Raw genomic sequence first — 18334 nt, forward strand, 5'->3', positions numbered from 1 at the left:
CACAGCATTGTCCTTGAAATGAAGCGTCACCGCCTCCGATGGCTTGGCCACATGCTTAGAATGTCCCATGACCGAATCTACAAGGTTGCTTTGGGATGGACAATGTCAGGAAGGAGGAAACCAGGCAGGCCAAAAACAACTTGGCATAGGACTATATGGTAGCTGATTTGGAGGAGATGGGTCTATCATGGGGTGAGGCACAGAATGTAGCTCAGGATAGAGACAAATGGCGAAAGCTTGTAGCAGCCTTACGTCCCATTGAGGTGAGGAGGACAAGTAAGAATGCAAGTAAGTAGGAATTTAGTGAGGCCTCATCTAGAATATTGTGTGCAGGTTTGGTCACCACAACTGAGTAGGGATGTAGCTGTTATCGAGAGGGTACAGCGTCGATCAACTCAATTGAATCCAGGGTTAGCTGGACTGAGCTATGAGGAGCAGATGAAGGAGACAGCACTTTATACATTGGAAAGGAGGTGATTGCGAGGATGTCTTATTGACAACTTGATCTTCATCGAGGATTAAGAGAATGAAATTGAAGGGTAGAGAACTATGAACAGTATTTTTTTTACTCAGGTGGACGGTGATTGAACTGGAGGGCATTGCTGGTGAGTGAATAGGATGTTGGAACACAAGCATTAAGGCATCTGAAGTCTGAAGCCTCGGCCTAGTGTCAGGTGTGCTTATATCTTCTTTATTTATCAGACATCATAAGGATGTAAATGTCCCTGGTGTTGGGCTAGCGGCTAGGGTGCCAGCTTAGGATCCTAGGATCCTGGGTTCGAATCCCGGTCTAATCGCTGAATTAACACCAGGGGGGTTGACTCAGCCTGTCATCCTTCCGAGGTCGGCTAATTGAGTACCAGTTCACTGGTAATTCCCTGTTTGTCGTTAAAGGCGGCAAAAAGGGTTGGCGTCAGGAAGGGCATCCGGCCGTAAAACATTGCTTCAAAAAGGGGACCGAAAAACAACAACAACCACGGTTCCCGAAAAAGGCCAACCCCCGCTTTGCGGGGAAAAATGGCCTCTAAAGGTGGTATAAGGATGTAAATGAACACTCCTTTTACTTTGCGTGCCTTGCACATCACGTGCAGTGAATTTCCCCTCCCTGTGTCTTGGATTTATTGTTATTTTAAAAAAGGCTTCTGTACACCGCCCTTGAGACTTGGTGAAACTTGGTCCCTTGAGACGGCAAGCCACCGTCTACAATTCCAATAGAAGACACATAATTACTCATTTTATAGATTATGTTTTTCGAGTTATTTTGTTATCCTCTAAAATAGTTGATTTAAGTGGACTCGGACTTTTGTACTCCACTATGTTTGTGTACGTGTTTGTATAATGTGTGTGTATATGAATATATATGAATATATATATATGAACGAATGAATGAATGAATGATCGTTTTAAGGCCATTTTTCCCCGCTAGAGCGGGGATTAGCCTTGCGGGCCCCATGACAATCATGGTTCCCTGTTTGAGGCGATGTTTTTATGGCCGGATGCCCTTCCTGACGCCAACCCTTGGTCGCCTCTTACGATGCGCAGGGATACGGTGCACCTATTCTAAACCGGGTACACACCGGGATCATTCATCCCAGCAAGCTGGTACTCAATTTGCCGACTTCGGAAGGATGACAGGCTGAGTCAACCCCCCTGGCGTTAATTCAGCGATCGACCGGGATTCGAACCCGGGATCCTAGGATCCCAAGCCGGCACCCTGACCGCTAAGCCAACACCAGGATAATATATATATATAACACCATTAATGTGAGTTCTAAAGTAAGAATGATTACTTTGTTGTCTCGGTACAGCGAGTGGGCTGACCATTGAAGAAAACCCGAAGAAAAGCATCCACGTGAAGTTGGGGTCAAAGGCCATATTACCCTGTTTGTTCAAGTCGACACCGGCAGAGACTGCGCCGTTGGAGGTCACATGGCTGATTCCCGGATTGACATCAGGCACGGTTAGAACTTATTTGCTGATTGTCGCTTGATGATTTTATTTTGTGTGATCATTACCTTCATAATGTTTCGTGTGATCGCCTATTTCAGTCCTACAGTAGGAGCGGCCTAATGGTAGGAGTAGGAGCGGCCTAAAAATGGCCTCTAAAGGTGGTTTTTTTTTTTTTTTAGTAGGACGAAGACTTCCCTCAACAGGCTCCATTCTTTCCCCCATTTTTTTTTTGTATACAACATCGAGGCTCGTGTAAGAGCTAACATTAATTACAAAAAAAAAAAAACTGACATATAAAACATGATAAAAGGAGCGGGAGACAAAATGGGGAGAGAGTTGAAGAGAGGGAAGGGAGAGAGCTTGGGGGGAGGAGGGTGAGGAGGTTGCACACAAGTAAAACAGTAAAGAACAGGGACATCGGCAGATCTGTGGGAGGGAGAGGGCGTGGGGGGAGCAGGCATGGGAATGGGGGGGGGGCGGAGAGGTATAAAACACATGGACACAGCTAGGACTTCCAGGAAAGAAGTCGGTGCTTCAAAAAAGTGAATCTGGGGTGAAGTAACGGGGGTAGAAAAGATCAAGGTTTTGAATGGGGGAAGGTAAGAGATGGTGGTGAAAAGCTGTTTTAAAGACCTGGAGGGAGGAGTGGGATTGAAGAGAGTGAGGGAGTTTGTTCCAGAAGTGGAAGAAAAGAGGAATGAAAGAGTGAAGGTGAATAGAGAGTCTTGATTTTGTCAGTTTAAACATAAGGGGGTTGCTGGCAGATCTTGTGCGACCTGCAGGAATATTTGGGGGACAGAGCACAGATAGAGCTGGGGAAGCTAGGCAGGAGAGGAGTCGGTGGAAGACAGAAAGACCACCAACCTGCCTGCGGTGAGTGAGTGAAAGGCCCTCGGAGTTAGCTTCATCGCTGGAGATTCCAATGATTCTGAAAGCTTTGGTTTCAACGGCGTGAAGCCGAGCTCGGTGTGAGGCAGGAGCACCGGCCCAGAGGTGGGAACAGTATTCCATTGAGCTGCGGATGAAAGCCTTGTATGTGGTGAGGAGCTCAGTTGTGCCAAGGAAGGACTTCGCACGACGGAGGATGCCCAGACTGTGACTGGCGTTGGAGGCCAGCTTGGAAATGTGGTTTTCAAATGAACCAAATGAGCCAAAATTGACGACACACACATGGAAAGCAGATGGCTCGAACACGTTTTTTTTTTTGGACCTTGTAAAGGGTTTATTTGTGAAGAAAAGTACAGGGAAGAGGGTAGACAAGATGCTATCATGAACGGTATGAACCAAGCAAATCAAGAAACACAAAAGGTAAATGAGAACATGTAAAATTGTATACAAGGATGAGAAATAATGTGCAAATCCTAACCCACGCTTGGTGCCACAGATCACTCTTTTACAACAAGATAAGAATTCAGGCGGGACTTCCCTTTTTCTATGATGTGCAGGGTGGACGCAGGACTCAATGTAGCCCGCTTTGAGGACCAGGTGCGAGACGACGAGAGACAGTTACGAAGTCAGTCTGAGATGACGAAAGCCAGTGACGAAGTCAGTCCAGTCCAAAGAAGAAAGCCAAAACAGGGCACTATGAAGTAAACCAGCCATGAGGAGTGCAAGCTACGATCAGCTCCTCAACCAGGCCTCGTGGCCCTCTTTGCCCTTTCCAAATGAGGCTTCTGGTCTGCCCTCTGTCTTCTCTCCAAGTTATTCTTCTTCCTCCAACTTATTTTCACTCTGTGCATGTGGAGTTCTCTTATCTCTCCTCTATTTCTGAAGTCTTTATTCTTCTCTCCAATATCACAGGGTGATCCAAGCCTGGGTCAGTCTCAAAATTCCTTCAGAATTACATTATAATGTCTCCTCTCAAACTCATCCATGAGCAGGTTTTGTCCTCCTCTTGAGTGACCAATCGATGCCAATGAACTATCCATTTCCACGTAACAATAACCGAAATGACTCATAATAAAGGAATAATAAAATAACGAATAAAATAATAATAACCGAAACAACAAAAGTAATAAATAAATGTACAACTTTTGCTTTAGGTGCTGCCTCGGAGTGAAAAATATAATGCTTCGGTAAATGTCTGATTGAATTTTTTTTAGGTTTATTCGTTTATTTGAAGCACAAATACTATGTAATTGAACCAAGTTTTGCTTTTGAATTGGAAACACTTTGTTAGTTATTTATTGGGGCACTCATTCCCTTGGGATTTTTTTTTTCTTCCAGCCAATTATTACCTCCACCACTGAAGGTGGATGGAAGTTATGCTTTCATCCTTGTCTGTTTGTCTATCTGTCTGTGAGGAGCATATCTCAAAACGTTATGGATGGATTCAGACTAAATTTGGTGGACAGGTTGGGTATTTGAAGGTTTCATCACTCAACAAGCAACTCATTCATCAGCATCGATTAGTCACTCAAGAAATGGATCTTTAATTGCTATTGATTAGTCACTCAAGAAGTGGATGGTTAATTGCCATCAGTTAGTCACTCAAGAAGTGGATGTTTAATTGCCATTGATTAGTCACTCAAGAAGTGGATGGTTAATTGCCATCAATTAGTCACTCAAGAAGTGGATGTTTAATTGCCATCAATTAATCACTCAAGAAGTGGATCTTTAATTGGCATTCATTAGTCACTCAAGAAGTGGATGTTTAATTGCCATTGATTAGTCACTCAAGAAGTGGATGTTTAATTGCCATTGATTAGTCACTCAAAAAGTGGATGTTTAATTGGCATCGATTAGTCACTCAAGAAGTGGATCTTTAATTGGCATTCATTAGTCACTCAAGAAGTGGATGTTTAATTGGCATCGATTAGTCACTCAAGAAGTGGATGTTTAATTGCCATCAATTAATCACTCAAGAAGTGGATCTTTAATTGGCATTCATTAGTCACTCAAGAAGTGGATGTTTAATTGCCATCGATTCGTCACTCAAGAAGTGGATGTTTAATTGGCATTGATTAGTCACTCAAGAAGTGGATGTTTAATTTCCATTGATTAGTCACTCAAGAAGTGGATGTTTAATTGCCATTGATTAGTCACTCAAGAAGTGGATGTTTAATTGGCATCGATTAGTCACTCAAGAAGTGGATGTTTAATTGCCATTGATTAGTCACTCAAGAAGTGGATGTTTAATTGGCATCGATTAGTCACTCAAGAAGTGGATGTTTAATTGCCATTGATTAGTCACTCAAGAAGTGAATGTTTAATTGCCATTGATTAGTCACTCAAGAAGTGGATGTTTAATTGCCATTGATTAGTCACTCAAGAAGTGGATGTTTAATTGGCATAGATTAGTCACTCAAGAAGTGGATGTTTAATTGGCATCGATTAGTCACTCAAGAAGTGGATGTTTAATTGGCATTGATTAGTCACTCAAGAAGTGGATGTTTAATTGCCATTGATTAGTCACTCAAGAAGTGGATGTTTAATTGCCATTGATTAGTCACTCAAGAAGTGGATGTTTAATTGGCATCGATTAGTCACTCAAGAAGTGGATGTTTAATTGGCATTGATTAGTCACTCAAGAAGTGGATGTTTAATTGGCATTGATTAGTCACTCAAGAAGTGGATGTTTAATTGCCATTGATTAGTCACTCAAGAAGTGGATGTTTAATTGGCATCGATTAGTCACTCAAGAAGTGGATGTTCAATTGGCATTGATTAGTCACTCAAGAAGTGGATGTTTAATTGCCATCGATTAGTCACTCAAGAAGTGGATGTTTAATTGGCATTGATTTGTCACTCAAGAAGTGGATGTTTAATTGCCATCGATTAGTCACTCAAGAAGTATATGTTTAATTGCCATCGATTAATCACTCAAGAAGTAGATCTTTAATTGGCATTCATTAGTCACTCAAGAAGTGGATGTTTAATTGGCATTGATTAGTCACTCAAGAAGTAGATCTTTAATTGGCATCGATTGGTCACTCAAGAAGTGGATGTTTAATTGCCATCGATTAGTCACTCAAGAAGTGGATGTTTAATTGGCATTGATTAGTCACTCAAGAAGTGGATGTTTAATTTCCATTGATTAGTCACTCAAGAAGTGGATGTTTAATTGCCATTGATTAGTCACTCAAGAAGTGGATGTTTAATTGGCATCGATTAGTCACTCAAGAAGTGGATGTTTAATTGCCATTGATTAGTCACTCAAGAAGTGGATGTTTAATTGGCATCGATTAGTCACTCAAGAAGTGGATGTTTAATTCATGGGCATCGATTGGTCACTCAAGAAGTGGATCTTTCATTGGCATCGATTAGTCACTCAAGAAGTGGATCTGTAATTGGCATTGATTAGTCACTCAAGAAGTGGATGTTTAATTCATGTGCATCGATTAGTCACTCAAGAAGTGGGTCTGTAATTGGCATCGATTGGTCACTCAAGAAGTGGATCTGTAATTGGCATCGATTAGTCACTCAAGAAGTGGATCTGTAATTGGCATTGATTAGTCACTCAAGAAGTGGATGTTTAATTCATGGGCATCGATTGGTCACTCAAGAAGTGGATCTGTAATTGGCATCGATTGGTCACTCAAGAAGTGGATCTGTAATTGGCATCGATTAGTCACTCAAGAAGTGGATCTTTCATTGGCATCGATTAGTCACTCAAGAAGTGGATGTTTAATTCATGGGCATCGATTGGTCACTCAAGAAGTGGATCTTTCATTGGCATCGATTAGTCACTCAAGAAGTGGATGTTTAATTCATGGGCATCGATTGGTCACTCAAGAAGTGGATCTTTCATTGGCATCGATTAGTCACTCAAGAAGTGGATCTTTCATTGGCATTGATTAGTCACTCAAGAAGTGGATGTTTAATTAATGGGCATTGATTAGTCACTAAAGAAGTGGATATTTTATTGGCCTTTATTGGTCACTGAACGAGCAGACGTTGTATGTTGCCTCAATTCGGCAGTAAGCTTATTTGATTTACTCTGTAATTCTGTGTTCCTTGAAATTACTTTTTCACATTTTTACATTGTCATATGTTCAGCCAAGAGCTTCACCTGTTCGTGCTGGGACATCACTGTCTGTGACTGTGAAATGATTCCCCACCCATGGGACGGTAGCAAAACGAAACGTGATTTTGGGTTTCGTTTGAAAGTACGAATTGCAAACACTTGTGGATTGCTAGGATTGAAAGGACCCCAACCAGTCAACAACTGGAAAGTAAATTGAGCAAAATGGGATGAAGGAATCCAACTTCATTGATGTCGGTGAATCAAATGTCATGAGCAGTGCGGGCAGATATGGAAAAACAGAACAATTATGCACGGCAAAAATAAACTCGTTTTGTGAAACAAAAAACTAGAGCAGCACTCAGAAGAGTGCATACTTTCACCAGGCTGAACAGTTTACCTTTTGTATCCCATTAATAGGCCGGATCTTTATGGGGACCTGAACCAACATCGAATCAATTCGTCCTTGTCCACCAAAGACCAAGTTTCGTCCGAATCAGTCCATTGAAGGAGCTGGGGCTCCCACGTCGATCGGAAGAATGGACGCGACAAAAAGCTGGAATTCATCCGAGTTGCTTTAATCAAACCAAACACTCAGGCACTCTGAAAAGCCCGTTTATCGGGCAGCAATATATATACATATTATCCCGGAGCGTTTGCCCAGGAAAGGCGAGAGGGGGCATGCCCGGGCGTCCCGACCGAGGCCTGGCAAGTTGAGCGCGGGCCTGCCCGGGCGTCCTGGACGAGCCCGGCATGGTGATCGCTCCGCGTCCTTGATAGGTGCAAGGCGATTGTGAAAACCCAGCGGTAGCCGCTACACCATAACTATTTGAGTTATCCTGATCACAGACAGGCAAACTGGTGAAAACATAACTTCCATCCACCTTTGGTGGCAGAGGTAATAATTGGCTCGAAGAAGGAAAAAAAAAAATCCCTGGGGAACCCCTGAAATTGTGATAAAAAAATCAATGCGGGTCTGCTGACTGTTCAAACCTGGATATCGATCGGCTCGTGCCTGTTTTGCTTGTGTTGGAACATGTTTCTGTCTGTCATTGCTGTTCGGCTCCATTGTGCTCATCCCCGTTCTGACTGATGTACTGTACTTACATTTTGAAATTGGATGCTGATGAACTGCTTTCGTGTTTGTGCTAATGTGAATGTAAAATGAACTGCTACGCCCATGTTACTCACGAGATAGTCTCGTCACCAAATCACACGAAAGATGAGAAAGAGGCAGCAGGGAAAATCTAAAAAAAACCTCCCAGCACTCCTCGTGAATCCCAACACTGTTACACGATCCGCACCGATTTACCGATTTGGCCGCGGATTGAGAACCCCCATCTGTGAAGTATCCTGTGCATCGGAACTTATTTGTTTAATATAACTTGGTCACATTACAGGTATTTGTTTGTCGTATCCATTCCATCCATGGTTGTTACTTCAAAGTATTGCTGTAGCAATCAAGGATTGCATTGTTTTCACAACTTACTTCAATGTCGTGTTGGAATGTTACAGAAGGAGTTAAACCAGAAACCTGCAAGGCAAGAATGTCAATAATATCCTGTTGGACCTCTTTTGCCAGGCAGCGGGGTTTTGCAGTGGTTTGCGCATATTTACCTCCACCACCAAAGGTGGATGGAGGTTACGTTTTCACCCCTGTCTGTCTGGCTGTTTGTTTGTCTGTGAACAAGATATCCTATCTCAAAAAGTTGTGGACAGATTCGGACAAAATTTGGCGGAGAGGCTGGGTTTGTGACATGGAAGAATTGATTAAATTTCGGTGAATATTCGAATCCGGATCCAGATCAGAGAATTTTTAAGCGATTCGTCACCATTGAGTGATAGGGCTAAACCGATATAAAGCAGGATATCTCAAAAAGTTATGGACGGATTTGGACAACACTTTGTGGAGAGGCTGTGTGTGTGACAAGGAAGAATCGATTAGATTTTGGTGAAGATCTGAATATGGATTCAGATATGAGTTATTTAATTTTTTTAGTGATTCTCCACCATTTTGAGAGATTGGGGGGGGTGGGGGTGGGAGTGGGGGGGGGGGGTGGGGGAGGGGAGCGATATATAACATGATATTGAAAAAAAGGTTGTGGGCGAGTTATGACTAAACTTAGGGAATGGGTTGGTTGGGTGACAAGAACAAGCTGATTAGATTTTGGTTCAGATCCGAATCCGGATTTGTCCCATCAGTGGGATACAAAATGTAAACTGCTCAGCCTGGCGGAGGTACAGTCACTGAAAAAGTAAGTACACCCCATCTAAAGTTTTGACTTTTTCAACATATTTCAACATACAGCTATTTGATCTTCATTTCAACAATATTGATAGATAAAGGTGATATAATATAACAAATATCATGAAACATTTACATTTTGTCGTCCATTGTATAATTTAAATAAACATAAATGCAAATTTCGCACGTGGAAAAAGTAAGTACACCCCTTCATTTATCACTACTTCAAATACCTAAAATTAGAATCAGGTGCACCAGCTCAGGTGCAAATGATTAGAACATCGTAAGGGAGGATCTTGGAGGAACCTGTCTTATTTAAACCTCAGACATTTAGTTTGGTTTGCTCTTTGTTGTTGAAGTGTGCGGCGTCACCATGCCTAAATCAAAATAGCTCACTGAGGCCTTCAGAAAGAACGTTATAGATGCCGACGAGTCAGGGAAGGGATTTAAAAATCTCCAAACAATTTGAAATCAATCATTCGACTGTCTGGAAGATCATCTACAAGTGGAGAAGAAATCCAAACAACTGCCAACTTGTTCAGGCCAGGCCGCCCCAGCAAGTTCAGCCCAAGAGCACACCGCAAGATGCTGAAAGAAGTCTCTAAGAACCCCAGAATGTCATCACGGGACCTACAGGTAGCTCTTGCCACTGTTTATGTCAAAGTGCACGAGTCTACCATTAGAAAGAGGCTGCACAAATTTGATCTACATGGGAGGTGTGCCAGGAGGAAACCTTTGCTGTCCAGAAAGAACATCAGGGCAAGACTAAAGTTTGCTAGTGAACACCGAGGCAAAGACCAGCACTTCTGGAACAATGTGCTCTGGACAGATGAGTCAAAGGTAGAGCTGTTTGGCCACAGTACCAGAAGACATATTTGGTGAAAATCAAAGACAGCATTTGACCACAAGAACCTGATACCAACTGTAAAGCATGGTGGTGGAAATATTATGGTTTGGGGCAGCTTTGCTGCATCAGGGCCTGGGCAGCTCACCATCATAGAATCCACTATGAATTCTTCATTGTACCAGAGGGTGCTTGAGGATAATGTGAGGCCATCTGTCGGAAAGTTGAAGCTCAACCGAAGGTGGACCTTGTAACATGACAATGACCCTAAACATACCAGTAAATCCACCAAGGAATGGCTGAAAAGAAAGAAATGGAGGGTTCTGGAATGGCCAAGTCAAAGCCCGGATCTAAATCCCATCGAGATGTTGTGGGGGGATTTGAAACGAGCTGTGCATGCAAGAAACCCCTCAAACATCGCACAGCTGAAAGAATTCTGCATGGAGGAGTGGGCAAAAAATTTTCCCTGGCAATGTCAGAGACTGGTAGACAGTTATAAAAAACGCCTACTTGAGGTTTTTTCTGCCAAAGGGAGCAGTACCACCTATTAGAGCCAAGGGTGTACTTCCTTTTTCCACATGCAAAATTTGCATTTATGTTTATTTAAATTATACAATGGACTACAAAATGTAAATGTTTCATGATATTTGTTATATTATATCACCTTTATCTTTCAATATTGTTGAAATGAAGATCAAATAGCTGTATGTTGAAATATTTTGAAAAAGTCAAAACTTTACACGGGGTGTACTTACTTTTTCACGTGACTGTATGTGCTCTACCGAGTGCCGTTCTAGTTTCTTTTGTGACAAATTCACTTCTCATTGCTTCTTCCTCTTCAACATCTGTGTGTTGTAACACTACTAACCAAGAAAACCTGTAATGCTGCTTTTTCCTTTTTGATGACTTGCAAGCTGTGGGGCCCATTAGCAATTCAGCAATCCACCATCGTGTACCATTTGCTAGTAGATGCACTAAAGGTCTGGCAAAGGCCAATTTATGTACAATGAAATGGGACTGAGAGGGAATGAGGGGGTAGAGTTGTGGTGAATGGGATCAATTTAAGAACATATATTTTGGGGGGGGGGGGGGAAAATGTAGCCGGGTAAGGTTTTAGGATGAGGTGGGGTCAAATTCTGTTATTATTTTTTGCATGGTATAGAAATAACCTCATAATAATAATAATAATAATAATAATAATAATAATAATAATAATAATAATAATAACAGTAATAGAGTAAGTAATGAGAAGGCGATTATGACGGAGACACCGGAAGCATTATGTTTTCGGGTTGTCCATCCGCCTCTGATAGGTTTTTGCTACCGCGATAACTTGAGAACAGGTGAATGGATCCAAGTCAAACTTGGTACAAGTACGTATAATTATGCAAAGATGAAATTATTAGATTATGGGGTCAAGAGGTCAAAGGTCAGAGGTCTCATTAGGTAAACTGTTACTGAGCTAATTTGTGAACTTGTGATGGGATTTTGACCAAACTTGGTACAAGTATATATGATGTTGCAAAGATTAACCGATTATATTTTGGCGTCAAAGGGCAGAGGCCATGTCAAGTAAAATGTGATACCTGTGAACAGCTGCTGGGATTTGAATAAAAACTTGGTACAAGTATTTATAATAATAGGGTTGTTTGTGTGTGTGTCTGTCTGTCTTTAACAATCCTTCCCACCCATTGGTTGGACAGCTACCCTGACTCCACCCATAATTATAACTTTGATGTGTATTTAAAATGCTTCACAAAGAATATAATTAATTTCGGATCATTTATTAACAATTAGGTTACTCATAATCACATATTTAAAAAATTACACAGGATAGACAAACAACCACTTCCTGTTTCAGTCGCGCTTTCTGTGACGCCACCAATGGCATGAGGTAATGAATAAATATGTAATGGCGATATAACAATTTTTACCCCTTTTGCTTTGAAGAACGAGAATATAGGGGGAGGAGGGTGTTATGTCTGGGAGCGGACTTTGGGTGGTGAGGCGGTTTGAAGACATTTCAATCTTACGGCCACCATGTTGGTGCTCACTGCTATGCGAAGCAAAGACGCCGTGGAGCTGTCATATTCACAATCTCTATGCACTCCCGATATGTTTTTCCTTCATAGTAAAACTACCAAAGCGACAGTTTAATGGATTTTGTGCCGATAGGTGTTACGGCATTGTGAAGATTGGCCTCAGCGATCGAGACAGCGGTCTGTTAACTTATGCACCACCCAAATAGCTATGTGGCATTCTCTCAAGCAGAGATGAAACCCATGTCGTTTGAAATTTGTCCGATGCCATTATTTACTTTTAACAATGTGTATATACGAATCAGGAAGAAAATAATTGGTTTTGGGTCATTTATTGTCATATATTTTCCGCATATCTCGTGGGATTGTGAGTTGGACAGGTGACCGTGACGGGCCATGACCTGCACATGGACACATGCATTTTCTGCATAACTTGCGGGATTGTGAGTTGGACAAACGACTGTGAAGGATGGAGAGGGGGTTTCAAGGCCTGGATTGGAGAGAGGATTGACACCTTAGGGTTGAGAGGGGGAAGGTGAGAACTTGGTTTTGGGAGGTGGAAGTTGAGGACTTGGGGGTTGTGAAAGGGGGGAGTGATGGTGGGAGGAGTTGAGGACTTGTAGTCACATTTTATATTCCATGGAATTGCCATGGGTCCTTGCTAGTGATGTAATAATGTAGGTGGAGGCATATCGGTCGACGACGTGATGTTGAAGAGTGCCAATTTTTTTTTGTTTGTTTTTTTTGTATACAAGATCGAGGCTCGTTAAAAGAGCTAACATTAATCACACAAAAAGTCAAACCGACACATAAAACACAAAATAAGGGGAGCGGTAGACAAGATGGGGAGAGAGGGGGAAGGACACAAACACAACATTTGAGAGCAGGGACATCGAGAGAACTGTGGGAGGGAGAGGGCTTGGGGGGGAGGTGGGAGAGGTATAAAACAACACTGCAAGGACTTCCAGGAAAGAAGTTGGAATTTAAAAAAAGTGTATCTGGGGTGAATTAGCGGGGGTAGAAAAGATCAAGGTTTTGGATGGGGGAAGATAAGAGATGGTGGTGAACAGCTGTTTTAAAGACCTGGAGGGAGGAGTGGGTTTGAAGGGAGTGGGGGAGTTTGTTCCAGAGGTGGGAGAAAAGGGGAATGAAAGAGTGAAGGTGAGCAGAGAGCCTAGATTTTGGCAGTTTAACCATTAGAGGGTTGCTGGCAGATCTTGTGCGACCTGTAGGAATATTTGGGGGACAGAGCACAGAGAGAGCTGGGGGAGCAAGGCCGGAGAGGAGTCGGTAGAAACATTATAGTTATAAGTTCCCTCATGGTTTCACCAGAGGGTCTATACTCTATAGGTTTGCTCTCTGTCTGTCTGTCCCACGTGTTTTTTCAGGCTTTTTCCTGTACCCTTGAACATATTCAACTGAAACTTGGTACATGGCTTTATTATAAGTTACAGAACAAGTTCGAGTTTCGGGGTGTTTTGTCAATTTCTCAGAGTTGTGCCGATTTTGGACTAAGAAAATATCACAACGGCAGGGGACATGTATTGCAGAGCAATTATCGCTCTTGTTTATATGATTTAAACTTGCATTTACAGTGTAACTTCCATTCCTTTCAGGTACTGACTTATGTGAATGGGAAACAGATTCCAGGAGTAATCTCGTCCTTGTTTGGGCGAGTCTCTCTACCTGAGATAGATCTTCTTAACGCTGGTGAGCAACCTGCCTCTGCCTTGATGTTGTTGCCTTTTTTTATTAATTTTTTTATTTGTAAAACTTTTTTTTGTGGAGTTTATTTTTTCACCCCTGTCTGTCTGGTTGTCTGTGAGCAGGATATCTCAAAAGGTTGTGGACGGATTTGGATGGAATTTGGTAGACTTTGCTGGGTGTGTGACAAGGACAAATTGATTAGATTTTGGTGAAGATCCGGATCCAGTTCTGGCCAATCAGTGGGATACAAAATGCAAACCATTCAGCCTGGTGGAGGTATGCACTCTACCGAGTGCCGTTCTAGTTGTTTTTACCCATTACCTGCCTGCTCTTTGGTAGGATGAGACAAGTGGGGTGAGGAAGGCGTTGGACGACTTGGCCAGTTGCCATCCAAAGCCAAGGATTGCCAGTTGTAGTGCGCAGGAATGTTTCGCACATGACTTGGCAGCCACGCTTAGCTCTTTACGCTTTAGACCTCATTCATGGGTAACATGCCACATTTCTATCAATACGTGCCTTTGATAGCGACGACACAGGAAAGACCTGATAATATGTGTGACAATTTGTCCTTGGGTTATATAATGAGCTCAATGTAAATTTATTTCCTTATAAAGTGCAATGACAAACAGACGTTTGTTTCTTTATTTTTGAGGTTTCAGAGGATAAGGATAAATTATGAATCTGGTAGTAATAGAGGTTTTAAAAAATACGCTCGTATTATTTTAATTCCTATCCTATACTCCTATATACGGGTAAAATTTATTTTTTATATTTTTTATATACGGATGAAATTAAATTATTTACTCCTATATGCATGCCAGCATTAATTAAGTAAGAATTCTACTGAATGAATGAATGAATGATCGTTTTTAAGGCCATTTTCCCCGCCATGGCGGGGGTTAGCCTTGCGGGCCCCATGACAATCATGGTTCCCTGTTTGAGGCAATGTTTTTATGGCCGGATGCCCTTCCTGACGCCAACCCTTGGTCGCCTCTTACGATGCGCAGGGATACGGTGTACCTATTCTAAACCGGGGTACACACCGTGATCATTCATCCCAGCAAGCTGGTACTCAATTTGCCGACCTCGGAAGGATGACAGGCTGAGTCAACCCCCCTGGCGTTAATTCAGTGATCGATCGGGATTCGAACCCAGGATCCTAGGATCCCAAGCCGGCACCCGAACCGCTAAGCCAACACCAGGCTTATTAAGTAAGAATTCTACTGATATCCAAAAAAATAACAACAAGAGGTTGTAGTTGGAAAAGTTCATACGTAAGATGGAATAGTACATACTGTAAGACAAGGGTCATGTCTGACATTTTGACCATTGATGAGTGGGGTTGGTGGGGGAAGGGGGGGGGGGTGAAGTGAAGTGAGGGAGAGAGACCGGAATTGTCATGGACAGGTTGGGATTCAAACCCAGGCAAGACAGCTTAGAGCAAGTGTGCCAGAGGCACCTCTTGATCATCATGCATGTCCCGTTGCTTTAATCCTCTAATTTATTCTGCCTTCTAACTCCTGAGATGTCCCCATGGAGAAGCGAGCCAACGTATCACCATGGAAGCTAAGTGGGCACTCGACGTTGGTTTTTTATATTAATTTTTTTGTAACGTGTATATTTTTAATATACATATTCGTATAACTCTATTAATATAATGAAAGCAGATCACACAAAAATGGGCAAAATAAAACATTTTTTAGCAGGCGTGGCAACCGCCCGAGGCACCGCATGACGCACGACACCTCGGGCCCCAATGCAGGCATGTGGGAGGTCATGGGGCTGCCTTTGTTTGTCGATCGATGTACTTTTTACATTTTAAGTAAGGCTCCGATATTTCAGTGGGTAACCCCCTCCCTGGAGAGCCACCATGATCCAAAATCTAAAAATACGACATCGGAAAAAATGTAAGAAAATGTAAGTCCAACCGATCTTGCGGACCACTGAGTAGAAAGGCTGTATTTGGTTTCAGAGCAATTATTGGTTGGCAAATAAGGAGCGGGTAGAGATCCAAATAATCATTTTGTAACCTATTCCCTCCCACCCATCTCCCCTCCCCCCTCCCGCCCCCAGGAGCTCCCCATGATCCAAATTTGAAATGCATGAAATAGAAAAATCTAAGACTGAGCGGTCCTGCGGACTATCGAGCAGAAGGGATGTATCGGGTTTCAGGGCAATCAGTTGATAAATAAGGGACAGGTAGGGATCCATATTTTCAGGGGATAACCCCCACTGGTAGCCACCTTGATCCAAAATAGGATCTTATTTTGTTTTTTTTGTTGTTATGAGCACCCAGTTAATCATCTTCAAAAAGGGTGTTTTAACACACCCAACACCCATTTCATTCATGCGCTACCTTGGAGGTGGAGAAGTATGCAAGCAAAGTTTGGGGCCGCTAAGTTTAATGGTTTTGGAGTTATGGAGGAGACACACACACACACACACACACTTTTTTTTTCTTTTTGTATACAAGATCGAGGCTCGTGTAAGAGCACATACGAACACTGACCCACATTTGGAGATAACAACCAATGACACACACACACTGCCTTTTATGCTTCCACCGACGAGGTCGCCAGAGGCATTATGTTTTCAGATTGTCCATCCATCCGTCTGTCCATGATAGGTTTTCGTTACTGCGATAACTTGAGAACGGCGAAAGGGATCTTGGTCAAACTTGGCACAGGTATGTATAATGAGGTAAAGATGAACTGATTAGATGTTGGGGTCACGGGGGCAAAGGTCAGAGGTAATGTTAGGTAAAAATACTGTTACTGTGATAACTTGTGAACCAGTGAGGGGATTCTGGCCAAATTTGGTACACTTATGTAGAATGATGTAAAGATGAAATGATTCGATTTTGGGGTCAAGAGGTCAAATGTCAAAGTCTGTAATAGGTCTATAACTCGAGAATGGCGGAAGTGATCTAATTCAAACTTGGTACAGGTATGTATAATGATGTAAAGTTAACTGATTAGATTTTGGGGGTCCCGAGGTCAAAGGCCAAAGGTCAGAGGTCATGTCAGGTAAAAATGTGAACTTGTGAACAGCTAAAGGGATTTAAATTAAAACTTTGTACAGGTATGTATAATGATGTAAACATTAACTGATTACATTTTGGGGTCAATAGGTCAAAGGTCAGAGGTCATTTCAGGTAAAAATGTGCTAACTTAGGTGCAGCTGAATGGATTTAAATCAAACTTTATACAAGTATTATATTGATGTAATAATGTGGGCGGAGGCATATCAGTCGACGTCGTGACATCGAAGAGTGCCGTTCTAGTTGTTATTATAGAAGATGCCCTTGTTATTACTTCAGCCACCGAAGGTGGATGTCTGTCTGTCTGTCTGTTTGTCTGTCTGTTTGTGAACAGGACATTAAAAAAACTTGTGGATGGATTCGGACGAAATTTGGTGGAGAGGTTGGGTATTTGACAAGGACGAAATTGTGAGGTTTTGGTGAAGATCTGGATCTGGATCCGATAATTTTTAATTGATTCTTAACCATTGAGTGAGAGGGCAAAAATGATATATAGTACAGTATCCCAAAGTTGTGGACGAATCCGCACGGAACTTGGTGGAGAGGTTGGGCGCATCCAGATCTGTTGGTGGTTGGGCACAAGGAAGAATTGATTCAATTTTGGTGAAGAATCGAATGCGCATCCAGATCAGAGAATTTTCTTTATTCATTCTTCACCATTGAGTGATGAGGCTAAAACCGATATGAAGCATGATGTTTCAAAAAGTTGTGGACGGATTGTGAAAAAACTAGGTGGATTAGATGGTTTGGCGACAAGAACAAGCCGATTCGATTTTAATTCCGAACAAGCCGATATGAGTGGGATACAAAACGTAAATTGTTCAGCCTTGCGGAGGTGTGCGCTCTACCGAGTGCCGTTCTAGTTTCTTTTGTGACGAATTCACTTCTCATTGTCGTTAAGGTTTTATGGTTGTCTTTTTCTGCCTATGCAAGCATGGAAACGGCCGTAAGAAGAAGAAGAAGAAGATGATGATTATGAGGTCTGGATTGCAGTCTTTCCAGCTGCTTGAGAGTTTTGTTCATTGAAACTTTTGTTAACGTTTGCTTGTCCATTACTTGTGATCACCAGGCAATGCCTCGTTATTGCTGCAAAATGTGCAACCGGGTGACTCGAAGGAATACATGTGTTTGGTTCGCCGCATACCTGCAACAGTTCATACCACTGTTCAGCTCGAAGTACAAGGTGGGTTTTTGAAAGACTTCCTTTTGTTAGTAGTGAATGCCATGCAGCGATTCTGGGGATGATTATTATGTTTACGTATACATACCGCGACAATGCTTCCGTATATCTAGGAACCCTAAATATAAAGTATCGAGAGTGATTACCATGAAATACTTGGTGTACACAACCAACAGGATCTGAAGGAACACTCGGCACGTGACCGGTAAATGCATATACATGACCGTCGTTATTTATTTAATTTTGCTTGCGCTGTGGCACGAATGATGTAACGTGGCGGAAGCCTAAAGTCACTTGTTGTTGGCCTGGCAAGCCCAAATTGCACTATGAAATTGGCACCTGGGTTGTGATGCTGCGATCGCAGGT

The 18334-nt window shown here is 42.3% G+C and overlaps 2 protein-coding genes across 3 annotated transcripts in view; one reads left to right on the top strand and one right to left on the bottom strand.

Annotated features, from left to right (window-relative positions):
- LOC144892245 (uncharacterized) overlaps positions 1 to 434 on the bottom strand; it is a 157595-nt gene extending 157161 nt beyond the window's left edge. Inside the window, exon 1 of the mRNA XM_078777897.1 lies at positions 1 to 434. This exon is cut by the window's left edge and continues 66 nt beyond it. Coding sequence (XP_078634023.1) covers positions 1 to 69 — 69 coding nt within the window. The 5' untranslated portion in view covers positions 70 to 434.
- LOC137413236 (coxsackievirus and adenovirus receptor homolog) overlaps positions 1 to 18334 on the top strand; it is a 31932-nt gene that overhangs the window by 4207 nt on the left and 9391 nt on the right. For both annotated transcript variants that reach the window (XM_078777895.1, XM_078777896.1), the window contains exons 2-4: positions 1809 to 1960; positions 13658 to 13751; positions 17858 to 17971. In XM_078777895.1, coding sequence (XP_078634021.1) covers positions 1809 to 1960; positions 13658 to 13751; positions 17858 to 17971 — 360 coding nt within the window. The remainder of the gene's footprint in view (positions 1 to 1808; positions 1961 to 13657; positions 13752 to 17857; positions 17972 to 18334) is intronic.

This window comes from Myxine glutinosa, chromosome 5, assembly GCF_964187855.1.
Source record: "Myxine glutinosa chromosome 5, kmMyxGlut1.1, whole genome shotgun sequence".
Lineage (NCBI taxonomy): Eukaryota > Metazoa > Chordata > Myxini > Myxiniformes > Myxinidae > Myxine > Myxine glutinosa.